This window comes from Triticum aestivum, chromosome 3A (genome assembly GCF_018294505.1).
Source record: "Triticum aestivum cultivar Chinese Spring chromosome 3A, IWGSC CS RefSeq v2.1, whole genome shotgun sequence".
In the NCBI taxonomy this organism is placed as follows: domain Eukaryota; kingdom Viridiplantae; phylum Streptophyta; class Magnoliopsida; order Poales; family Poaceae; genus Triticum; species Triticum aestivum.
Genome location: NC_057800.1, coordinates 203288819 through 203314677, shown reverse-complemented (window position 1 = coordinate 203314677; position 25859 = coordinate 203288819). Strand labels below are relative to the sequence as shown.

The 25859-nt window shown below is 46.9% G+C and overlaps 1 protein-coding gene across 1 annotated transcript; it reads left to right on the top strand.

Moving 5' to 3' along the window:
• The first annotated feature begins 12545 nt into the window (after window positions 1–12545).
• On the top strand, window positions 12546–23813 carry LOC123060960 (protein TPR1). Its single transcript, XM_044483830.1, has 25 exons — window positions 12546–12850; window positions 14099–14278; window positions 14404–14517; window positions 15220–15378; window positions 15458–15632; window positions 15721–15844; window positions 17366–17460; window positions 17541–17676; window positions 17821–17930; window positions 18074–18143; window positions 18258–18331; window positions 18437–18532; window positions 18615–18707; window positions 18951–19078; window positions 19161–19407; window positions 19482–19649; window positions 19740–19835; window positions 19944–20099; window positions 20178–20288; window positions 20369–20548; window positions 20766–20894; window positions 20976–21071; window positions 21143–21325; window positions 21400–21575; window positions 23327–23813. The coding sequence occupies exons 1-25, from the start codon at window positions 12771–12773 to the stop codon at window positions 23541–23543; spliced, it is 3393 nt and encodes a 1130-aa protein (XP_044339765.1). The 5' UTR covers window positions 12546–12770; the 3' UTR covers window positions 23544–23813.
• The last annotated feature ends 2046 nt before the right edge of the window (window positions 23814–25859 follow it).

Genomic DNA, 25859 nt, shown 5'->3' with positions numbered 1-25859 from the left:
ATGCGGAGCTGCTCCGCCCCTTTTACACTTAAGCATTCAGACTGTTGAGATGTAATAAGAAATACCCTTTAATTTGATTATCAAAGACACAGTTTTACAGTCTCTTAAATGATTGTTGTTCCTTTTTTATATGTTCTAAATCCCCCAGTGGGTGCCTTAGATGCGAATCCGTTTCGCCTAAGTTTAAAAAAAATCCTACTGAGTGGTGAGCAAGCCTCTCACTCGGAAGCTTGGCTGCGAATCCGTTTCGCCTAAGTTTGAAAAATCCTACCGAGTGTTGAGAAAGCCTCTCACTCGGGGGCTTAGCTGCAGTCCAGTACTCGCCTAAGTTTGAAAAATCCTACCGAGTGATGAGCAAGTCTCTCACTCGGGGGCTTAGCTACAGTCCAGTACTCGCCTAAGTTTGAACAATCCTACCGAGTGATGAGCAAGTTTCTCACTCGGGGGCTTAGCTGCAGTCCAGTACTCGCTTAAGTTTGAAAAATCCTACCAAGTGATGAGCAAGTCTCTCACTCGGGGGCTTAGCTACAGTCCAGTACTCGCCTAAGTTTGAAAAATCCTACCGAGTGGTGAGCAACCCTCTCACTCGAGGGCTTAGCTGCAGTCCAGTACTCGCCTAAGTTTAGAAAATCCTATCGAGTGGTGAGCAACCCTCTCACTCGGAGGATTAGCTGCAGTCCAGTACTCGCCTAAGTTTAGAAAATCCTACCGAGTGGTGAGCAACCCTCTCACTCAGAGGCTTAGCTGCAGTCCAGTACTCGCCTAAGTTTAGAAAATCCTACCGAGTGGTGAGCAACCCTCTCACTCGGGGGCTTAGCTGCAGTCCAGTACTCACCTAAGTTTAGAAACTCCTACCGAGTGGTGAGCAACCCTCTCACTCGGGGGCTTATCTGTGGTATAGTACTCGCCTAAGTTTGAAACACGTCCCTACCCGCAAGGATGACGAGGTGCAGGTCGACTGCAACCTTCTCTTCAGAGCTACGCCACAAATACAACGTGTGCTCCATCCTCCTCCGCAAGGACGAGGAGACACAGGTTGACTGCAACCTTCTCTTCAGAACTACGCCACAAATACAACGTGCGCTCCATCCTCGTCCGCAAGGACGAGGAGGCATATGTCGACTACAACCTTCTCTTCGGGGTTGCGCCACAAGTATATCATGTGCTCCATCCTGACCTGCAAGGACGACAAGGTACAGGTCGACTGGGACCTCCTCCTCAGAGCTGCATCTCAAGTACAAAGATTATCCCGAGTGAAGAACAAGTTCCACTCGAAGGCAAACACAAGCATATTCAGAAGATAAACCAAGTTCAGATAAATCCTAAAGTTCCAGAACACGGATAAAAGTACTCGGGCATCAGGCCCGAAGGAGTTTAATGGTTACAAAATCACTCGGCATTCTGAGGCAAATTTAAGGCGAGGTATAAAGTTTGCTCACTCTGCAGGAGGAGGGCTTGTAGGCTCGATGAATTCATCTAGATCAATTCCGTCAGTGATCCGAGTGGTAGCAGCAATGAAGGTTTCCATGAAGGATTGGAAGTCATGCCTTTTGGTGTTGGCAACTTTGATCGCTGCCAGCTTCTCTTCTCGAGCTTCTTTGCAGTGGACCCGAACCAGCGACAGAGCCACGTCAGCACCGCATCGGGCAGATGACTTCTTCCATTCCTGTACTCGACCAGGAACCTCATTGAGTCGGGTCATCAGGGACTTGAGGTCATTTTGAAGCGTCACCCTTGGCCAAAGTGATGTATAAATGCGCGACACCGCCACCTTCAGGCGAGCAAGATAGCTCGTAACACTAGCGACACGAGATTCCAGTCGGAGCACGTTCATGGCAGCCTCATCGCTGACAGGAGAAAGGATGGGGTCCAAGCCTGTCTCAATCCGTCCAGTTTCTTCTTCAAATTTTTGGAAGAATTCTGCAGATTCAAGGAGTTAATGAGTCGACCGGTTCATGGTGACTTGCAAACAGTAAATCAGTCGGATAAAGAAAAGTACCTTCGAGCATAAGGAAGAGCTTCTTGGCGAGTGCTTTCAGATAAGCTTCCATGTTGTTTCTCCTACGAGAAATGCCCTCCAGCTTCTCGTCCAGAGTCACCTTATCTTTCTTCAGACTAGTCGCTTCTCGATTGGACTCAGCAAGAGACGTCTTCAGCTTGGTGATTTCCTCCTCTAGCGCACCGACCGAAGGCAGCTTCTTGTCAGCTAGTGCAGTCTTCTCCTGAGCCTCCTTTTGCGCAGCTAAAAGATCGAGATCCTTCTTCACCAGAGCCTACCTCATTTTCTCTGCAAGATATGCACTTGGGTCAGACAGAAGAACGAAGAGATAACTTGAGGGATGGTCAAAATAAACAGTTGACAGGTCATTACCTTCCGTACCAGCCACTTCATCTTTAGCCTTTTTCAAGTTCTGATGGGCCAGCTCCAAGTCAAGGTTGAGTTGTCTTTGCTTTTCCTCGAATTCAGCGAGAGATAAGCGCACGGGATTTCTACAATTAGTAAAAGATATGTCAATGGACAAGATCAAAGATCATTTGGTTATGAGTGAATAAAACTTTAAGACTACTTCAGAATCAAACATTCTACAGTAGTCTTGGGGACTACACCCAGTGGGTGCACTTATCGTGCCCCCACTGGTTCAGATTCCACTCGACATGGTCTGCCCAGACCGAGTGGAAAAGAAAAAAGAATAAGAGAGAAATACATACTCAGACCCCAACCGACTGCCAGCAGTCGACTGCGGTCTCGGGGACTACACCCAGTGGGTGCACTTAGCGTGCCCTCCTGGTTCAGATTCCACCCGACATGGTCCGCCCAGAACGAGTGGAAGAGTGAAACAACAAAGACGTCAAACACCCAGTAGGTGCGCAAATGCGAAGTGCAGAATAACAAGAAGTTGCATGGAGAAAAGTTTTTAGGTAGCATATCCTAACAGAACAAGCAACAAGATAAGAGTTCAGTCAGAAGCCAACTTACCTGGACATTGGCTTGAAGGGCCGCGCTGGTGTCGTAAGCAACATGACTATTTTCGTGCACTACCTTCACTCGCTCCATCATTATGCCAGCTTGGCGAATGGCTTCTGTGGCAGCGTCTGCCTGACTTTCTGGAACATGATGAGTGGTGAAGAATGGGATTGACGATGCAGATGAGGTAGCTTGAAGTTCCGAGGCATGAGGCTGGACGGTTGAAGCAACCACTGGTACAGTCGATGATGTGGGGCGTTCACTTGATACTGGATCAGCGAAAGTAACAGAAGCCCAAGTCATATCTTCAGGCTGTTGAATCGCTGACTCTGCCGCCAGCACCGATTGTGATGTCTTGCCAGCTGATGCCTTCTTGTTCCTCCTAGGCCTCAGCGGCACGTCCTCGTTGTCGTCTAGAAGTTCAATGACATTGGGAGGAGCTGCAAAAAGAATCAATCGCCAGAATTTAATCGGCCGACAAATCGGCCGAGTAACTGAGGACATGATTATAAGAGTTGTACCAGGGTTGGAGGTGACTGCATCTTCCATTTCTTCATCTTCATTCCTGTAAGCAGAAGTCCCGGAGGTAGCAGCACTACAAATTTCAAGATTCCGTCGGTCATATCTATCACGGCGGGACAATCAAAACTCGATTTGTACTAAACCAATAAATCAGGTCCAATTATTGCCCGGAAACAGTGGGAATGGCCACTTTGATCTTGGGCAAGGCTTTCTACGGTTTTGACAGCGCAACTTTCAGTTGCTTTGGTGCCTTCTCAGTCGGCGCCGGAGAAGACGTCCGAGGGCGCTTTGACGACTGCCCGGTCTGCGTGGTCGCTTTGTCACGGATGCTTGCCGGGTCGTGAGTATGCTTGGATCGCTTTTCCCTACGGGGAGGTGAGTCGACCTCTTCTTCATCACTCGGGTCGTCACTCTCCTCGTCCTCCTCTTCGTCAGAGTGCCACTCGCCTCTCTCGCCTCCGCTCACCTCCCCCTCTGGATCCCGCTCCTGCTCCCCGTTGGGCATCGAGTACATCTCAGTAAGGGTCTGAAAGACAACAAGCAAAACAAAAAGTCAGTCGGTTGACAACAAGCAGTTACATGATAAATCAAGAAAAACACTCGGCAATTTCGAGTTGGATCTTGTCTGGTTCATACGAGTTGTCGAGTGGAGGGACTCTCCTAGACCCCCTGGGGTTATTTTTGTTGCTGGTGATACCCCTCAACCACTTCTCCACCGTATCCTCATCGACCTCTTCTGGGTGGATCCGAGTGGAATCATCAATGCTCGAATACATCCACATCAGATGATCATGAGCTGAATGCGTCGCCTGAGGAATACCTCCAACAGATACATGCCATCCACGCCACCGCAGACGAGCTGGACCACTCGCTCGACCAGCACCTTCACCTCCGCTTTCTCCTCGGGGGTCACTTTCAAGGCGGAGGGCTTCTCGACTCGAGCCATGGAAAAGGGGGGAAGTCCAGTTGACTGACATGGAGTTGGCTGGTCTTTGCAGTAGAACCAGGTCGACTGCCACCCTCTGACTGACTTGGGAAGAATCATGGCTAGGAAAGTGCTTTTACCTATCATTTGGATCCCAAGACCCCCACACATCTGGATCACATGTGTCCTCTCATCACCCGGATTGGCCTTTTTGACCGTCTGAGAACGACAGGTGAAGATGTGTTTGAAGAGGCCCCAGTGCGGCCGACAACCCAAGAAATTCTCGCACATGTACACGAATGCAGCAAGATACACAATAGTGTTGGGGGGGGATGATGAAGTTGTGATCCAAAGAAATTCAAGAAACCTCGGAAGAAAGGGTGGGGAGGCAAAGAGAAACCACAGTCGACGTGGGTGGCGAGAAGCACGCACTCACCCTCCCGCGGCCACGGCTCGGTCTCATCCTCCGGGAGCCGCGCTGACTTGTGGGGAATCAGACCCCCCTCGGCCAGATCGTCGATGTCTTCCTGACTAATCGTCGACCGAATCCAATCGCCCTGGATCCAGCCTCGCGGCAGGTCAGACCTCGACGAAGATCCGCCCCGGCTAGACTTCTTCCCCTTCGCCTTCGTCGTCGCCTTCTTCGCGCGCTCCAAGGCCATCGTCTTCTCCTTCCCCATTGCAGCGGGCGGAACTCGAACTGAGCGGCGGCACCGGGAGCAGAGGTGGATGCGGTGGATAAATGGAGGAGAAAGGGGAAGAATGGGAACGCACTATGCAAAAACCACAATCCGGCGCCTTATATGAGGTCATTTTCGAGTGGCTGACCCGTGCGCCTAGGTGATCCTATCAAATCCCGCAACAGTCGCGTGCGCGATACGTGGCAAAAAAGGTGGCGCGGTGATCGAGGCGGTTCTGCCTAATCCAACCCGATTATTGCGGCCTCCTCCATCCCGCACGCTTCCCAAAATCCGAATCCCGCGAGATCCGCGAGCAGCAGAGCAACCTGTCAGACGGAAGATTTTTTCCATATCAACACTCGAAGCTTAGCAGTAAAAGTTCACTCGGCAAAACCAAGAATGGACCAAGGCGACTGAAAAAGAAGTTGAAGTCATCATGATTGCTCATTTGATCCCAGTAAGACGCTTCTAAAGCGCAAAAATTGAATCGGAGGTATTCTCAACTCCTTCTCCATTCGAGCCCTGAACCATTCGGGGACTAATGATGAAGCTATGTACCTAGGGTAGGGTCATAGGCCTGACCTAGACACCCTCCCCTAGGACATCACCCTAAAACCAGAAGCATTCGAGGGATAGCATCATCCACTCGACTACGAAGCATTCCACTCGGAAGACTCAAAGTCACTCGACCACGACAACTATCACTCGACAGACAGAAGATCTAAAGTCATTCTGCACAACAACGGTCGGATGTTTACTTCATAGACTTAATGGGCATTTATGTCACTTTATTGCTAGCGTTACCAGTAACGCCCCCTCTTGATGTACCTTAAACCCTTTGTAACGTGGGCTGGCTGGGGTCTGGGCACACTCTATATAAGCCACCCCTATCCACTGGCACAAGGGTTGGCACCCCTGTAACACATATACACATAATCCAGTCGACCGCCTCCGGGCACCGAGACGTAGGGCTGTTACTTCCTCAGCGAAGGGCCTGAACTCGTAAAACTCGTGTGTACAACTTTGCCATAGCTAGGATCTTGCCTCCTCATACCTACCCCCATTCTACTGTCAGTCTTAGATCCACGACATGGACCCTACGGGTTCGAGAACTATGTAGACGTGACCGAGACACCTCTCTGGTCAATAACCAATAGCGGAACTTGGATGCCCATATTGGCTCCTACATATTATATGAAGATTTTTATCGGTCGAACCGCATAACAACATACGTTGTTCCCTTTGTCATCGGTATGTTACTTGCCCGAGATTCGATCGTCGGTATCTCAATACCTAGTTTAATCTCGTTACCGACAAGTCTCTTTACTCGTTCCGTAATGCATCATTCCGCAAATAACTCATTAGTCACATTGCTTGCAAGGGTCATAGTGATGTACATTACCGAGAGGGCCCAGAGATACCTCTCTGATAGACGGAGTGACAAATCCTAATCTCGATCTATGCCAACTCAACAAACACCATCGGAGACACCTGTATAGCACCTTTATAATCACCTATTTACGTTGTGACGTTTGGTAGCACACAAAGTGTTCCTCCGGTATTCGGGAGTTGCATGATCTCATAGTCGTAGGAACATGTATAAGTCATGAAGAACGCAATAGCAATAAACTAAACGATCATTATGCTAAGCTAACGGATGGGTCAAGTCAATCACATCATTATTTAATGATGTGATCCCATTTATAAAATGACAAATCTTTGTCCATGGCTAGGAAACTTAACCATATTTGATTAACGAGCTAGTCAAGTAGAGGCATACTAGTGACATTCTGTTTGTCTATGTATTCACACATGTACTAAGTTTCCGGTTAATACAATTCTAGCATGAATAATAAACATCTATCATGATATAAGGAAATATAAATAACAACTTTATTATTGCCTCTAGGGCATATTTCCTTCATGAACGGCGATAGAGGAGAAGCGGGGTGGAGCTCGACTGGAACGCTGGTGGTGATAGACAGGTATAGTTCTGGCAGGGGTGTGGCGTGGCGGGCGGGGTGGTGGAGCGACGGTGAAGGCAAGAAAGAAAGTGGAAGGAGAGAAAATGGGGAGAATGGAATCGCGGGGTCCGGGAAGAGTTTTGTGTGGGTCGGGGGTGTCGGAGGCCTTCATGGCCGCTGTCCGGACTCTTGCAAAGCCCCCCATGTCTGTCTTGAGTTTGTCGAAAAAGTACGTATGGACCGCTCGATGGACCGATACATGCCACGTTGGATGGCAAACTACGTGTGGACCATGTGGTTCGGACAATTGCGGGCGGTCTGAGGGTCCGCCTTCGAGATGCTCTTAGATTGGAGTGAAGCATAGGGGGGGTATCATTTTCCTTCCCTAACCCAGGGCGGTTAGGGCAAACTCTTCTCTCCAAACTTCGCCAATGAGTTCGTGGATTCGCCTCTCCTCTGCCTACCGCCCTATTTGTGACGCCCGGGTAATCACGCTACAGTAACCCTCTAGTAATGATGCCACGTCACCTCGATTATTGTTGATAATCTCGCGTTAGTTCAGAACCGATCCAAATTCAAATCTGAATTAAAGTTAAAACAATTAAAATTTTCAAAAGTCAAAACTAAATTGTTCCTAACGTGTCAAATAACCCGTAATAAATGTTGGTGAAGAAATCATCTTCTAATAAAATACTTAAATGCACTAAATAAACTAAAAGAGCGATAAAACAATTATCTGAAATGCTTTTAAAATAATAAGCACATGCAAAACACTTTATTTAAAGTGCCAGAATATTTGGGGTTGTGACCTATTTAATAACACCAAATTAGTTGTCGCTTTTAAATTTTATAAAACTAAAATAAAAGAAAACTAAAAAGAAATAGAATAAAAAAAGAAGAAGAAAGGAAAACAGAACAAGAAAGAAAGAAAGAACCCCCCACTGGGCCACAGCCCAGTGGGCCTGTGGGCCAACCAGGCCGGCCCAGCCGGCGCCTATAGCCCCCCTGGGGTGACCGAACCCTAGCGACCCCTCCCCACTTTGACCCGATCCCCACCCCGTTCCCTCATCCTCCTACCCCGCCGCCACCACACAACACACGGGAGAGGAGCTCCCTCCTGTCCGATGCCGCGCCGGCGACTCTGACCGCCTCACTGCCCTTCCCCGTCGCCCGGTCATCTCTCCTCCCTCCGTCCTCCTTAGCAGCTCGCCGCGCCCCTCTTCCTCCTCGTTTGGTCGAGCGCAGCCACCACCTCGCCGTGGCCATGGCTAGCAGCCTTCCCGAGCTGCTCGTGCAGCCCTACGGCTTCCTCGACGTCATCCACGACCTTCTCATGACCGAGACCGACTAGAGCGGCCCCAAGTCAGCGACATCGATCAGATCCCCGTCGCGTTCACCGGAGCTCCTCCTCGACCCCTGCCGTCGCCGACGCCGTCGATGCACGCCGCCATGCCGCTACACCTCGTCACCACATCGCCGTCGTCTCCGACTTCCTCCTCGACCCCGGCTGCCCCGTGCCCTGCAACCCCTCGTGAGGCCCCCTCCTTCTCCTCTACCCCGCTCTCGCTGCATGCCCCGTGCCGCGTCCAGCGTCGTCCTTGTCCCGCGCGCCTCGCTCTGCTCCAGGCTGTGGTCGTCTTCGTCGGCCAGCACTCGTGCGCGCGCGTCCCCGTTAGGCCTTGCCCCGCCTTTGCTCCGCCTGCCGCTGCGGCCTCATCGCGCTGCCCACTGGTCTCCGCCGCCTCCCCTGGCCGGCGACCGTGTTGTTGGCCTCGCCTGGGGCGCGCCTGACCAGGCTCGGGCGCCCACGCCCATGCGCCCGCGCCCGTAACCGCGCCCGAACCGCTAAGGCCTCTAGGCCTATGACGAAAGGGCCCCACCCCAAAACGTTTGTTAAAAAATGAAATTAATTAAATAATTAGTTAATTAATAACTCAATTAAGTTAATTAATCTAGTTTAATTAAACTTAATTAACGTAATCATTTATCTAGCTAATTAAACCTGATTAGTGGTCTCAGCCTATGACATGCAGGACCCACACGTCAATTTGACCAAGTCAACTGACTGTTGACTGCTGACATCACCCTGATGTCATGCTGATGTCATTATGGCATTTCCTAATTAAATTAATTCTGTTAATTCTAAAAATGAATTAAAACTTTGAAAATTAATATTAAATAATCTGTAACTCGGATGGAAAAACTTTGTACATGAAAGTTGCTCAGAACAACGAGACGAATCCGGATACGCAGTCCGTTCGTCCGCCGCACACCCCTAACCTATCGAACCCGCAACTTTCCCCCTCCGGCTCCTCTGCCCGAAAACACGAAACACCGGGGATATTTTCCCGGATGTTTCCCCCCTTAACCGGCATCACCTCATACCACGTTAGGGCCCGCCTAGCATCGTTACTTGTCTTGTCATGCATCGATATGCATCTGTTTACATGGTATTCATTGTTTCTTCCCCCCCTTTTATCTCCGGTAGACTACGAGACCGACGCTGCTGCTGCCCAGTTCGACTACGGAGTTGACGACCCCTCTCTCTTGCCAGAGCAACCAGTCAAGCCCCCCCCCTTGATCACCAGATATCGCCTATTCTCCTCTATACTGCTTGCATTAGAGTAGTGTAGCATGTTACCGCTTTCCGTTAATCCTATTCTGATGCATAGCCTGTCATTGTTGCTACAGTCATTGATACCTTACCCGCAATCCTAGATGCTTAGTATAGTATGCTAGTTTATCATTATTGGCCCTACATTCTTGTCAGTCTGCCTTGCTATACTATTGGGCCGTGATCACTCGGGAGGTGATCACGGGTATATACTATACATACATACATACTATACAGATGGTGACTAAAGTCGGGTCAGCTCGATGAGTACCCGCAAGTGATTCTGATGAGGGGGCTGAAAGGACAGGTGGCTCCATCCCGGTAGAGGTGGGCCTGGGTTCCCGACGGCCCCCGACTGTTACTTTGTGGCGGAGCGACAGGGCAGGTTGAGACCACCTAGGAGACAGGTGGGCCTGGCCCTGTTCGGCGTTCGCGGATATTTAAAATGCTTAACGAGATCTTGGTATTTGATCTGAGTTGGCTACGAGCCTATACGCACTAACCATCTACGTGGGAGTAGTTATGGGTATCCCGACGTCGTGGTATCAGCCGAAGCACTTCAGACGTCAGCGACGGAGCGGCGCGCGCCGGATTGGACTGGAATGCCTGCTAGGCTAGGTCTGCTTCCGGCCGCCCTCACAACGTGCAGGTGTGCTATGGGCGATGGGCCCAGACCCCTGTGCACTTAGGTTTAGACCGGCATGCTGGCCTCTCTGTTTTGCCTAGGTGGGGCTGCGACGTGTTGATCTTCCGCGGCTGGGCATGACCCAGGAAAGTGTGTCCGGCCAAATGGGATCAAGCGTGTTGGGTTATGTGGTGCACCCCTGCAGGGAAGTTAATCTATTCGAATAGCCGTGATCTTCGGTAACAGGACGACTTGGAGTTGTACCTTGACCTTATGACAACTAGAACCGGATACTTAATAAAACACACCCTTCCAAGTTCCACAGACAACTCGGTGATCGCTTTTCCACAGGGCGACGAGGGGAGGATCGCCGGGTAGGATTATGCTATGCGATGCTACTTGGAGATGCTACTTGGAGATGCTACTTGGAGGACTTCAATCTACTCTCTTCTACATGCTGCGAGACGGAGGCTGCCAGAAGCGTAGTCTTCGATAGGACTAGCTATCCCCCTCTTATTCTGGCATTCTGCAGTTTAGTCCACTGATATGGCCTCCTTACACATATACCCATGCATATGTAGTGTAGTTCCTTGCTTGCGAGTACTTTGGATGAGTACTCACGGTTGCTTTCTTCCCCCCTTCCCCCCTTTCCTTTCTTTCTGGTTGTCGCAACCAGATGCTGGAGTCCAGGAGCCAGACGCCACCTTCGACGACGACTCCTACTACGCTGGAGGTGCCTACTACTACGTGCAGCCCGCTGATGACGACCAGGAGTAGTTTAGGAGGATCCCAGGCAGGAGGCCTGCGCCTCTTTCGATTTGTATTCCAGTTTGTGCTAGCCTTCTTAAGGCAACTTGTTTAACTTATGTCTGTACTCAGATATTGTTGCTTCCGCTGACTCGTCTATGATCGAGCACTTGTATTCGAGCCCTCGAGGCCCCTGGCTTGTATTATGATGCTTGTATGACTTATTTATGTTTTAGAGTTGTGTTGTGATATCTTCCCGTGAGTCCCTGATCTTGATCGTACACATTTGCGTGCATGATTAGTGTACGATTGAATCGGGGGCGTCACACTATTGGATGGTGGCGGGGAGGAGAATCCCAGTGCCCCCGTTCCGGTTAGTAGTTTAGGTTAGGATTTTCGGTCCTCGCAGGTGCGGTGCTCACGCGGATGGCGGCGCTATTTCTTCGAGTTTGTCTTCCGGGTTCCGATCCTTCTCGAGCATGTTTGTCTGGACGTAGTCGATGAAGCTCCGGCGTAGATTCCTGCCGTCTCTTTGGGGCGGTGAGGTTAGGTTTATTGTCTTGTGGCGAGATTTGGTGTCAGGTATTCCGGATCTATGCACGGGTTCAATGGCGATGACTGTGGTTTCAGGGCGTTGGTTCTTAGGAGCACGTGCACGAAGACTTCTTGGCTGTCAGCGTCAAGGTCAAGCCAGCGCCGGTAGGGGAGAGGCGACAACAACGCGTCGGCGGCTCGTTCTGACGGCAGTAGTGATTGCTTGGGGTCTTGGAATCTTAATGTAATTTTTATTATGTTTGAGATGCTTTGTACTTCCGCTGAACTTTGGTAATAGATTTGGATCATTTTCGAAAAAAAAGATTGGAGTGGAGCATTGGTAGCGAGAGAAATAAAGGATAAAAAAGTTTTCAACATTTTTGCATTCACTCGGTCAAACTGAGAAAACCAAGTCAAACGGATTGGTTGGAGACACATCTGGGCGATCAATTTCACAATCGAGATGAGCACTGAATTGATCAGCGGGCGTTCGTGGTCATTTTAGATCGGGCAAGTCAATCTTTGCCACAGCTCCGATTTTCCAGTACCCGCTGGTTGGACAGCGCACGATGGATACACGTCACCCCATTCACTCAGTCGGTGGTACGCCATTAACTACCCTGTCCACGCTACGCAAACCGATCCGAGAGACCGTCCACTCGTAGCGCGGTTTAACCCACGTATCGTCTCGTCTCGTCTCGTGTCGTGTCGTGTGGCGGCACGCTCTTGCGTCGCGATCCACGGGCACCCGACTCGTCTCGCGCCCACGTCGCCCTCACGACCGGACGCCAGCTCACGAATATCCACCCGATTTAATCCCGCGCCCTTCGATTCCGCTTCTCCCAGCCTCTCATATAAGACCACCAGCCTATCCATAAGCACTCGGGCATATCGATACGACGCGCCGCGTATCGCAGATAAGCCAGTGGGGGTGGCGTGGGGAGAGAGAAAAGGGCGAGAGGTCTGCAACGCATCGAAGAAAGCGAGACTAAAGTTTCTCTCTCTCCCTCTGCATCCGTCCTCCCTCCCTCCCTCCACATCTCTCCGTCTCTCTCTCCCCCCATCCATCTCTCTCTCCTCACGAGAGGGGCGGCGACGACGCCGGCGGAACCCTAGAATTCGCCCGCTCGCTCCGAGCCCGCGCGAGCGCCGGCGGCGGGCCAGATCGAGCTCCTGGGTGGCGGCGCGGGCGCCATGTCGTCCCTCAGCCGCGAGCTCGTCTTCCTCATCCTCCAGTTCCTCGACGAGGAGAAGTTCAAGGAGACCGTGCACAAGTCGGTACCCTGCCGCCGTCTCTCTCCTCCCCTGCCGGCCCGTGGGCTGTTCTTTTTTTCTCTCTCTCGGTTGGTGGCTGGCTGGGCTCCAGAAGCCAGCCCCTAGGGATTTGTTTCGGTGCGCTGTGATTTTTTTTCCTTTTCGCGATTTCCCCGGAATAAATCTCCGGGTATTTTTTCTCGCGTCTAGTAGTACTACTTTGTTTTGGGTTTTGAGTTCATGGGGAGAAATGTTTATTTCCTTTTATTACTTTTGCTCCGTTTGATCTGTTCCGTACGCGCGGTAAATCCCTGCCAAGTTTCGTGTTCGGTCGTTCTTATCTTTTTTTTTCTTCTCCGTGATAATTATTCTTTAACAGTTTTGCTAGAACTCATCTAGATGAGATATAATTTGGTTTCATTCATCTTTTATAGCCATTGAATGTGATGCTATAAGATACTATAAGATGCCTGTGTGCTGACGTGAATGAGACCAAATTATATCTCATCTAGATGAGTTCTAGGTATTCCCATTCTTTAATCCATTTTAGTCAAAATGGATTCGCTTAGTCTCTACCGCAATTTCCCTTTTAGTTGGGCAGTTCAGGGGTAGATTCGAAATTTCGCGATCGCGTGAGTCGTGTCTTTTTCCTCTTGTTTCTTTTTCCTTCAGCGTGCGCAAATAATAATGAGCTACTAGTTTTTTTTCTGCCGTAACTTAGACTATTTCCTTTTCTTCTCTGCCGGCCACTTCAATTGGTAGAAAGTGAGATCTTCTAGATCAACTGTGGTTAGTCCAGATAAAAAAAGTAGTTAGTCCAGTGATTGCGTGGCATTGTTGTCTCCTGTGCGGCGCCTTTTCCGAGTAAAACATCAGTAAATGGAGAAGCGTAGATGGCATTTACCTGGATTGCAGTGTTGTTGCGAAATCCCTGCCAAATTTGGACATTGAGCGCGCAACTGGGTATGCAACCATCTATCTAAACAAATGGATTGATCTGGAACTCTGTTTTGTTTTCACTTGTATTCTGTAGTACGGTCATGCGTGACGCCTACGGTGGACAGCTCGGGTTGGCAGTAGTGAGCGCTAGAGTTACTGGTATTGGGAAAAACAATGTTGTGAGCTCAAGAACTGCACTGCCAGGGTCTTCCTAAGTGCTTATACTACCATTTTTTGTCCCTTCGAGCTCTGGTCCATCTATTATTATGTTTAGTGCAATGGAATATTGCAATCTTTTTATGTGATTTTAATGATGCATGATGCTGCAGGCTTGAACAAGAGTCAGGCTTTTACTTCAACGTCAAGTACTTTGAGGAGAAGGTCCATGCTGGGGAGTGGGATGAGGTGGAAAGGTATCTCTCAGGTTTCACCAAGGTGGACGACAATAGGTATTCGATGAAGATCTTCTTTGAGATCAGGAAGCAGAAGTATTTGGAAGCTCTTGATAGGTAATATTCTTGCATTTCTTGTGGATTTGTACCCCACTCTGAAAAGTATCAGGGGTTTCCTGTCCCATGTTTTTGGCATTGGTTGAAACTAAAGTTTACTAATTTGCTGTAATAATTTCTAACAGGCATGATAGAGCAAAGGCGGTAGATATTCTTGTCAAGGATCTTAAAGTCTTCTCGACATTCAACGAGGAGTTATATAAAGAGATAACACAGCTTCTCACTCTTGAGAATTTCAGGTTCTTTTTTCCTACCCCATGTTATCATTATTGTCTGTTTTTTCTTTTTCTTTATGCGTAAGCCATCCTGGAAGCTTCTTGTAATTGATGTTTGTGTTATATGGTTCCTCACTAATCTGTACCTTTCTGTGGGCTGTTACCAGTAATACAGTGGAAAATGATATAGTTGGTTGTTTAGAAAAGTGTTTGGATCTTCAATTGCTTCGGACTGTTGAAACACAAATTCAAATATCTTTCTTGATATTTTAACTTATAGTATTGAACTTCTACGCTTGGCACGGTTTCATTTTGTCTCACATCGTTCATTTTTTTTTGTCATATCATGGATTAAAATGAAACTTTTAGCTGACTGAGCTTACAGGCAGGGCAACTGCATCGACCTGTTAACACTTTGATAATCCAGTTATTATCTACTAAATGATGGGCGCACATGGCTACTTGAAACAATACAAGGGGTTATTATAAGATGGCTACTTGGAAAACATTATTAACCAGGGTCCACATGTAGTACTTAGTTATGATTTGTAAATTCTTGTTCTTGAGTGTGGTGGCATTCCTGAACTGTTGCTTTTAACAATTTATGTGGTATGTGTGTGCCTTTTTCATCAATCTAATTTGTTTATGTATATATTATTAGTATTTTGGTTTTACTATTCTCTGTAAATTAGCTCAAACCATTTACAGTTTGCTATTTTCCTGCAGGGAAAATGAACAGCTATCTAAGTATGGGGATACAAAATCTGCTCGCAGTATTATGCTGATTGAGCTAAAAAAACTAATCGAAGCAAATCCCCTTTTCCGGGAAAAACTTGTCTTTCCAACCCTTAAAGCATCCCGTTTGCGGACTTTAATTAACCAAAGGTTTGCACTAAATAATCTAATGGTGTTATGCTATCTGAGTCTGTTTTCATGTTTCATAATTCCTTGAGAACATGTGCAGCTTAAACTGGCAGCATCAACTTTGTAAGAACCCTCGGCCAAATCCAGATATCAAGACATTATTCACGGATCACACTTGCTCTCCTCCCAATGGAGCACGTACATCTCCTGTATCTGTACCATTGGCAGCTGTTCCGAAGGCTGGTGCAGCATACCAGCCACTCACAGGCCATGCTGTATGTTCTCTCTATAATATCATTTCCTGCTTATGTGCGTTTTATGATCCTTATAGTTTACTAACATCCAGTATGTTCATTAACGCAGCCATTCCAGCCTCCTCCTCCTGCCGGTCCATCTTTAGCTGGTTGGATGACAAGTGCTGCTGTTTCTTCATCCATTCAGTCTGCTGCCGTGGCAGCATCATCAATGTCTGTTCCACCAAATCAAGGTATTGTGGTAAACTTGTGCCTTTCTGTTGACATGCATCGAGTGGCTTGTTTTACACATCTTTGAACCAAACTTGATACTTCGCTAGTTGATAATAACTAACACGTCTTATGTCTGGAGTTTTACCTTTTTACGTACAGAAGATGTTGGTACTAATACACTCCCCTTGCAGTTCAAAATAAAAAAACACTCCCCTTGTAATCTTCCTCTGACCTAAACCTGGCCATCTGGTTATGCATACCTTTTTCTCTCACTAGGGATGGCATATTCAAGCATAATCTGTAAACATAGTTGACATACCTGGCTTTCTGGTTATTTTTTTTAAAATGACAATTTTTTATAAAAAATATCTGGTGTTGATTTTTAATGAAAACTTAAGATCTGCTGAACAAGAAATATGAGTTATGAGATGATCCTTGCAATCAGCCTGTGCAATTGGTGGTTGGGCACTTCTATTTCGTTGGAGTTGCAGTTACCTTGACCGTTGTAGCCCTAATTAGACTTTCTGCAATTGTATCCAATGCTAAGCATTCTCCACAGAGTACCCTTGCAATGGTTTTATGGGGAAGGTCTCGAATAAAGTTTCCTTGCTAAGACAAGTCGATAAATATTTCTGCTGTTATATTCATGCTAAATATTCTTTCAAGTTTGCCAGTCTTCATTACCATTGTTGTTGTTGCCAGAGCGCAAACACAGATCCATTAGTCTGCATGTCTTGTGGTGTTATTAGGATTTTATTCTCGTTTTTGCAATCAGGAAGTTATTTTTGGAGAGGGAATGGGTTGTTAATTTGTATCTTAGAAACATGCACTGTTACCTTGGTCTCAACTCATTAGAACGCATGGATTCGTAAATCAGACGTTTATATGCAATTAAGAAGGGACATCCATGTTACCTAGTGGTTAAGCACAAGGTTGTTGTTGTTGGGTTCTTGGGTTTAAGTCCCCACTTACCTTCTTGAAAAATGGCAGATCCTTCTACCTATTCTCGCCTTTGTGTGTCCGAAGTAACAATGTTGTGAGAAGTAACGAATCTACAATGAAGTAATTACACGATAAACTAGAGCAATAAGTTATTTTCAATGCAGAGTTTGGTGTGCCATATACTTTATGCCAGTTCATCTTTGGAGCATTATGCTCTTCATGTGTGTGATTCTGTACTGAGATGATCACATACATGCCACTGTTGTTATTACCTCCGTCATGTAGTTTCTGTTTTGTAGGGAGATATATGTATAGTACTTTTCTCTCTTCTCCAAGGCCCCTTTTATGTATATGTAATACTTCATATTGACTTGTATATTAAGGAGTATAATGGATCAATGTTCTACAGTTACTTTATGAGATTAACTTAACAGTCCTGGCTTAGTTCTTTCAGGATGTAGAGCTTTAGTTCTTCATGGCAAGAAAAATGAACATGTAGTTTTATTATTGCCATTTTGTTTGTTGTGATGGGAAATGTACTATGTGTTTGGTTGTCCTATGACCTCAGTTCTATACTTAACAGTACATTATTTCCCCAGGCATGATGAAACGCCCAGCTATATCAGACTATCAAAGTGCAGAATCTGAGCAACTAATGAAGCGATTGAGGCCCACTGGACATGGTATTGATGAGGTAATGTTGCACTGAGTCAAGATTTACGACCACGGTGCATTTTGCATGAGCTGAAGAAAATTATCTGTACTTATTTGCAGGCCACCTATCCTGCACCTACTCCTCAACCTTCATGGTCATTGGATGACCTTCCTAGGACAGTGGCGTGCACATTATCACAGGGATCTAATGTAACTAGCATGGACTTTCATCCTTCTCGTCATACACTACTACTAGGTACAATTAAGATTCCTCATTTACTCTTATCTTAAAAAGATGATGTAGTACCAACTTGGCAAGTACAAAAGGTGTCTCATGTGGTTTGGGCAAATCTTCGAACAACACCTTATTGATTTTCTCATCTTATTTACTGCTCAATAGTTGGATCTGCTAATGGTGAATTTACACTTTGGGAGATTGGTCTGCGTGAGAGGCTGGTCTCAAAGCCCTTCAAAATTTGGGACATGCAAGCATGTTCAGCACAATTTCAGGTAACTGAGATCTCAAACAAGTTGAAGTTCTGAATGTAATTTACTCCTGTTTGCTTTTACTTGTAGTCTTGTACTTGTTTGCAAGTGTCTACATGTTTTGATATTATATATGTGCCTGACTATTTTACGTCTTATGAGAAAAGAGTGTCTTGGCTAAAGACTCTTCCATGCCCATTAATCGAGTTACATGGAGCCCTGATGGAGACTTGATTGGTTAGTGCTAATATTCAATCTTCAGTCAGTAACTCTGCATTGCACTCCATTGTTGCTTAAGTTCCCCATATTGTGCTCCATTGTTGCTTAAGCTTCCTCTTTTTTGGTTTTTAGGAGTTGCATTCGCAAAACATTTGATCCATCTGTACGCATACCAACAACCTAATGAAGCACGCCAAGTTTTAGAGGTTTGTAGAACTTCTAATTCCGCATTGAACTTCAATTTTATAGATGTTACATTTCATATTTTATTAAATAACTTTTGTTACTAAATCATTTATTCATCATGTCAGATTGAGGCTCATTCTGGAGGAGTTAATGACATAGCATTCTCCCGGCCAAATAAGCAACTCTGTGTTGTCACTTGCGGAGATGACAAGCTGATAAGGGTATTTGACTTGTCGTAAATGGTTATCATCTATTTCATTTTCCCCAGGCCTGGTCTTCTGTAACTTCCTTTCCATTTTGTAGGTCTGGGATATGCATGGACAGAAAATATATTCGTTTGAAGGGCACGAGGCACCTGTGTATTCTATTTGCCCTCACCACAAAGAGACTATTCAGGTAATGTTGTCTGAATAGAATATTTAGGCATCAACACTTCGAATGCAATGATGATATCTGTGGTTGCTCCTTATATATGCCTCCAAAGTGTACTCAACTTTAATTTGAATTGAGGCAGTATGAGCCATTATGGATGATGCCTGTACTTTGTGAACTGAGCGAGGTTTATGGGTGCATGGCTTTTTCAAGCACTTAAGCGTTTTTCTGGTGTACTGATACACAATTTTATTGTGTTCCCTACAGTTTATATTCTCAACTTCCATTGATGGGAAAATTAAGGCATGGCTTTATGACAATGCGGGATCTAGGGTGGACTATGATGCTCCAGGAAAATGGTGTACTACAATGCTTTATAGTGCCGATGGAACTAGGTAAACATGATGTGTTATTTTGCTCACTAGAAGTGTTTCGAGTTATTCTAGATGTAATATTTTACTTGTCGATTATTTGAAGGCTGTTCTCATGCGGAACAAGCAAAGAGGGAGACTCACATTTGGTTGAGTGGAACGAAAGCGAAGGATCTATCAAGAGAACATATTCTGGATTCCGCAAAAAGGCATCTGGTGTAGTGCAGGGTGTTGTGCAGTTTGATACAGCTCAGAATCACATTTTAGCTGCCGGGGAAGATAACCAAATTAAAATTTGGGATGTTGATAACACCAACATGCTTACCTTTATTGATGCCGATGGAGGCTTGCCAGTTAGTCTCTGTTCCCTATTATATTTGCCAACCTTTTCTCCATTTAGTAATCTAACCTCTGTACATTGCAACAGGGCCTTCCCCGGTTAAGGTTCAATAAAGAGGGGAATCTTCTTGCTGTTACTACAGTAGACAATGGCTTTAAGATACTTGCAAATTCTGATGGGCTCAGGTCTTTACGGGCTTTTGGGAACCGGCCTTTCGAGGCGTTTAGGTCACCATATGAAGCTTCTGCGATGAAGGTAAGCACATGTATTCCTGCCTGCTATTGTCATGACAGTTTGCGGGCGTAGTTTTCAGAAAGTTTCTAACCTTGAGTGTTGAATTAATAGGTCTCAGGTGCTCCTGTTGTTGCGGGCATCTCTCCTAACATTGGCCGAATGGATAACTTAGACAGGAACTCTCCTGCAAAGCCATCTCCTATACTGGTATGCTGATCCAGAAGAAAGTAGACTTTGATAAGTTTCGTATGTTTTAATGCCTCTATGCTACCTTATCAACAACAATGCAATCTTACTTAATCATGATTATGATAGAATGGCGCTGATCCAGCATCTAGAAGCATAGATATAAAGCCAAGAATCTCAGAAGAAAAACCTGATAAAGCCAAACCTTGGGAGCTGATGGAAGTTCTAAATCCCCAGCAATTCCGTGTAGCTACATTGCCAGAAACTCCAGACCAAACCAGCAAGGTTCGGTCCATCTTATTCTTGATTGTGTGTTTGTACTTTTTCATCACGAAATTTTGAGAAGCTTACCAACATATGCAGGTTGTCAGACTTCTGTACACAAATTCTGGTGTCGGTTTGTTAGCACTAGGGTCTAATGCCATTCAAAGGCTGTGGAAATGGAACCGAAATGAGCAGAATCCAAGTGGGAAGGTATATATATTTTTTCTATTGATTCCTTGTGTTTAGGTTAATTCAGATTGTTGTATAAAATTTTCCTTTCATCTGAACAGGCCACGGCTAGTGTTGTGCCACAGCATTGGCAACCAAACAGTGGCCTTGTCATGGCAAATGATATCGGGGAAACACCTCCTGAGGAGTCAGTCCCATGCATTGCACTCTCCAAGAATGATTCTTATGTGATGTCTGCATGTGGTGGAAAGGTCTCATTGTTTAATATGATGACATTTAAGGTAATTTTAGTTATTTTATTTGGATGTATTTCAAAACTTCAGGAATTTTGAATGATGCATCTGTATGTCTTAAGTATATATGTATGTTGTATGTGGATGGGCCAATCAGGTCCAATTTCTGGGGTGGCCCATGAGGCCTTTGTACTGTGCTGTATCCCCTCTTTAAATCAAGAATAAGGTGCATTTTGCTGAAACATTAACAGCATCTTTCCTACAGGTGATGACAACATTCATGCCACCTCCACCAGCATCGACCTTTTTAGCATTTCACCCTCAAGATAATAACATCATAGCAATTGGAATGGAAGATTCAACCATCCACATATACAATGTCAGGGTAGATGAGGTACTAAAACTTAAAAACTGCCACAGATTATCATGTTATTGAATCACTGCTTTGCTGCTGTATTGAGCTTTACCTTTTCAGGTCAAAATTAGACTCAAAGGACATCAAAAGAGGATAACTGGATTGGCCTTTTCCAACAGCCTGCATATACTTGTGTCTTCTGGCGCTGATGCACAGGTTACTACTAATGACACTCTTTCTATTTTTGCATTTTCATTGGTCAGTCATTTACTGTCCTCATTTTGCAGTTATGTGTGTGGGCCACCGATTCTTGGGAAAAGAAGAAATTGGTCGCTATACAAATGCCAGCTGGGAAGACTCCATCAGGAGACACAAGGGTTCAGTTTAATTCTGACCAAAATCGCTTGTTAGTAGTCCATGAGACTCAGATAGCTATTTATGATGCATCCAAGATGGAGAGAATCTACCAGGTAGCATATATTTGATGGAAACATTTTCTTACTGTCTGTGTCTGTTAATAATCTCTTTCTCGATCTTGTTTCAGTGGATACCTCAGGGCACTTTGTCAGCTGCCATATCACACGCATCGTACTCGTGCAATAGCCAACTAGTTTTTGCTGCTTTTACTGATGGTAATGTTGCCATCTTTGATGCGGATAACTTGAGATTACGATGCCGAATTGCATCATCTGCTTACATGTCTACGATAGCCATAAACAGGTAATCCCTTTTTGTACATTGGTTGCACAATATTGGCCTGAACATCATGCCACAAATTCTGAGTGCTGCTACATTTTGATTTTCATTTGCCCTCTGAAAGATTATAACCATCCGATAACTGATCAGCAAGCAAATTTTCAGTATGGAATTGCATCGGATATTATGGAAATACATATATTTGGGGAAATCGATGAATATTAATGTATTAATAACAACAAAATTCGTTCAAATTCCAGTCTCAGAAACATTTAACCCGTTATATTTTTCATGCAAACTTTCAAGTTAAGAAAGAAAAAAGAACATGTGTGCTTACCGAAAAAGGTTTTCGCCCCGCTTTATAAATAAAGCAAACCGCCACAGAGCACACATACAAGGACAGGTTCACACGCACCCAAGTCTCACAAACAAGAGGAAGGTTCTGCTGAGGGCACAACTCAACAAGCCCAAAAAAGAAAGAGACAAAAACACAAAGAAAAGGGCGGGGGGCCCAGGGGTCCAGGGGCCCAACAACCGACTAGTCGGGATCCGGCGGTGGCAGCAGGGGCGGCGGCGATAGGCGGACAGCCATCGAGCGAAGGTCGGCGATGAAGGCTGAGATGGCGTCGCGGTCCTGGGGGCGGCTAAGCAGCCGCCAAAGCTGCAAGAAACCAGATAGTTTGAAGATAGCGTCAGTAGCTCGTCGAAGAGGAACGCGCTGGATCACAAGCTTATTGCGGATCGTCCATAGGGTCCAAGCGAGGACACCGATCTCAAGCCACCTAATGTGGCGAGAAGACAAGGGGGAGGACTGGAGCTCGTCAAATAAGTCGGGGAAGTTGGTGTGACACCAATTTCCGCCCACCACGTCACGGAAACAACTCCAAACGAATCGCGCGGAGACGCAGGAGAAGATGTGACTCGAGTCCTTGGGAACGCCGCAAAGAGGGCAGAGGCCGGATCCCGGGCCATTGCGCTTGCGGACCTCAACGCCAGACGGGAGTCGACCGCGAATCCACTGCCACATGAAGATCCAGATTTTCAGGGGCAGGCGGATGGACCACACCGTCACAAGGGGGGGGGGGGGGGGCGGAGGAGGGAGCGATGGCCTGGTATAGAGACCTCGTGGAGAATTGCCCCGAAGGTTCGAGGCGCCATCTCACCCGGTCAAGGTCACTATCAACCACCGGTTCGTGAAGAGCAACGCAGTCCAGCAACGCACGCCAGGCGGCGGATTTCGGAGGGCCAAAGGGCCTCCGAAAAGCAAGGCGCCCTAGGTCAATAAGGGCCCTCTCAACCGAGATCAGGGGTTCTACCGCGATAACAAGCCAGTGTAGAAATTGTTGGTGGGTAAGATCATCAGCTACATGTTGATTGGCTAATGTCGAGGTGTATTTACTGGCATTTTTATTCGTTCAAGTTTGGTATTGGTGGACTGGCTTAATGAGTACTCAACTTTGTAAGACCTAGCTTCCTGGTTTCAAGAGCAAGGTAATACACGAAGGCAGTGTTTAGTTGATGACCGATGCAATGCAAGATAGGTAATCACCAATGTCTTGACATTATTGTGGGAAACACGTGGGATGGGCGTTGACTGTTGACATCCATTAACCATTTACGTAAATACAAGCCAAATCATTGGATATCTAGTGTAAAGTACAATAGACATAGACAAGAAACTATGACGTTTGTATTTTTGAATTTCCGTTCCACTAAGTTTACTGCTCTTACTTGCTTCTTATATGATCTAACAACCATACCTCTCTTGGCTCCAGCAATCCACCCGTTTACCCTTTTGTTGTCGCTGCACACCCCCAAGAACCAAATCAATTCGCAGTCGGGCTGTCAGATGGATCTGTTAAAGTGATGGAGCCGTTGGAGTCCGACGGGAAGTGGGGGACGCCTGCTCCAGTGGAAAATGGGGTGGCCAACGGAAGGGCGCCAGCATCATCAGCTACAAGCAATCCAGCCACAGATCAAAACCAAAGATAGATGCATGTTGAGTTAATTGTAAAATCTTGTCATCCGCATGTTGGTGTCAGCAATGTTATTGTTGCGTTTCTTGGGAATGTAAGATTAGCTGTGTGTTTATGTTGTAGATTGTGACATGATTACCCTTGCTCCCATGAGTGATGATCTTGTGATAGGGATAAAGTTCATAAGAAGGTTCGCCTTAGGTTTTGGGCAGTTTAAACGGAATAGCCGGACCCTGTAGGTATCTTGATGCATAATGATGTAAATCAGTTCATGGTTTTGCATCCATTTTTTCCGGAAAGAGGGATAAAGCCCCGGGCCTCGGCACGGCATGGATTGATGCACATATACATTTGTTATTGCATAATCGTTAAGAATCCAACATCACAAAAGGGAGTACAAGTTCATGTAGATCCTTACAGAGCTGATACAGCCGACAAGAGCAACGGGATTACATGATGCCTGAAGCGTTGCTAGCATCGGTACGCTTTGGTTTACCCTTCGTAATGGTTGCTTCGGAGAAAAGCTATTGTGATTGGGACGTGGAATTTCTACACCCTGCCTCAAATGCTCCTGGCGTAAACATTAAAATCAAAAAACTCTGTTTTTTTTTTGGCACTTGAAGAGATGTTTGTTGTGCATGCAAAATTTCATCACGAAATCACATTGCTGCAAGGTGTGGTAGAAAAAATAAAATTGATGCTTTGAAGATGTTACTTTCAAATGCATTTTGAAGCTCTGAAATTTTTTTTGCCATGACTTTTATCAATGTGATTCCATGATAAAATTTTGCATGCACGCCAAACATTTCTTAAAAGTATACCACAAATTTCTTTTTAGTTTTTTTTTCTATTTTTGATTTTACTATTCACACTTGAAGCATTTGAGTCCGGATGTAGAAAGGTACTTTCGCTCACTGCTTGCGTAGTATACATGAAAAAGCCTAGAGAGATTTTCAATCTACCTATAGTGCTATTCTTCTTGTGGAGCGCATGTGCTCCCTGAACATGTATTCAGCTTGGTTTCTGGGAGACATTTCCATCTCAAACGAAGCTGTTAGTGTTTTTCTTTGAAATGGTGTATATTAATTAATCCAATCCATAGTAAAAGTTGGTGTTTTCGCCTCCCCCCTCTAGCGCGACTCCCCCCTCCTTTGCGCTGGCGACCACCCTTTCCCACCGCTCTCCACTCCGGTGGCGGCGGCCACCTCTCGTGTCGCACTCCATGGCGTCCCGCGTCTCCCTCACGGCGTCCTCGTCGGAGTCCCTCTTCCCTCCCCCTCCCCCCGGCGCTCCGCTCCATCGTGGTGTTCCCGGATGTCGTCGGCACTGCCTTCGGCCCTATCGTTCGCGGCGGGGATCCAGGCCCGAGTCGGCCGCCAGCTTCGAGGACCGGGGCCTGGCAGATCGCACGCGACCGCCGAGATCGAGGCCCGCCGAGGCGGCGCCCCTCCCCTCCCGCCCGTGGACAAGGCAGGCGTGGACCTCCCCCTCCTCACCAGCTCCTTGCAAGGCGCCCTCGCCGGATTCGCGGATCCCTGTGGAGCTCTACGGCTGCTGCTACAACTGCGGCGACCCCGGGCATATCTCCGCCAAGTGCAGTAACGACACCAGGTGCTTGAGATGCGGCGACGACGGCCACATCGCCTGCAGGTGCACCCGCCCCCGCAGCCCCTCCCCCCTGGACCATCCCCCTCGGCCGGCCCTGTCGGATTTCGGGTTCCGGCAGACCCTTGAGGTTCGAACACTGGGGTGCGCGCGGAGATTCCGCCTCCTACCTATCCGCACCCCTCCGCCATGCTAGGATCTAAACTAAGAAAAGAACAACACAAGCGACACAGGGTTTATACTGGTTCGGGCCACCGTTGTGGTGTAATACCCTACTCCAGTGTGTGGTGTGGTGGATTGCCTCTTGGGCTGATGATGATGAACAATACAAGGGAGAACAACCTCGCGAGGGTCTGTTCTTGGCTAGGGCGATGAACTGCTCGGAGGAGTTCAGTCACCTTTCTCTCTTTCTCTCTCTCTCTCTCTCTCTCTCTCTCTCTCTCTCTCTCTCTTTGCTTCTTCCAACCGACCGAACCCCCTTGCTATGTGGGTGGCTGTTCCTATTTATAGAGGCCATGGTCCTCTCCCCAAATATTGAGCGGGAAGGGAGCCAACAATGGCGGGCTAATTTGAAGGGGGACAGTAAGTATCAGCTATCCTGACAAAAGTAGTCTTCGCCTGTGCAAAGCTCTGGTGATGACGCTGTTTTGGGCTCCACGGTGACCTCCGTCTCGTAGTCCTCCTGGTCTTGGTCTCGTTGCACCGAAATGGCAACCTTTGCCTGATG

Excerpts from the sequence above, each read along its gene's own strand:
- LOC123060960 (XM_044483830.1), top strand. The coding sequence starts at position 12,771 with ATGTCGTCCCTCAGCCGCGAGCTCGTCTTCCTCATCCTCCAGTTCCTC. Across the intron at positions 15,633-15,720 it reads AGCCACTCACAGGCCATGCT|CCATTCCAGCCTCCTCCTCC; the intron begins GTATGTTCTCTC and ends TCATTAACGCAG. Across the intron at positions 18,144-18,257 it reads CCCTGATGGAGACTTGATTG|GAGTTGCATTCGCAAAACAT; the intron begins GTTAGTGCTAAT and ends TTTGGTTTTTAG.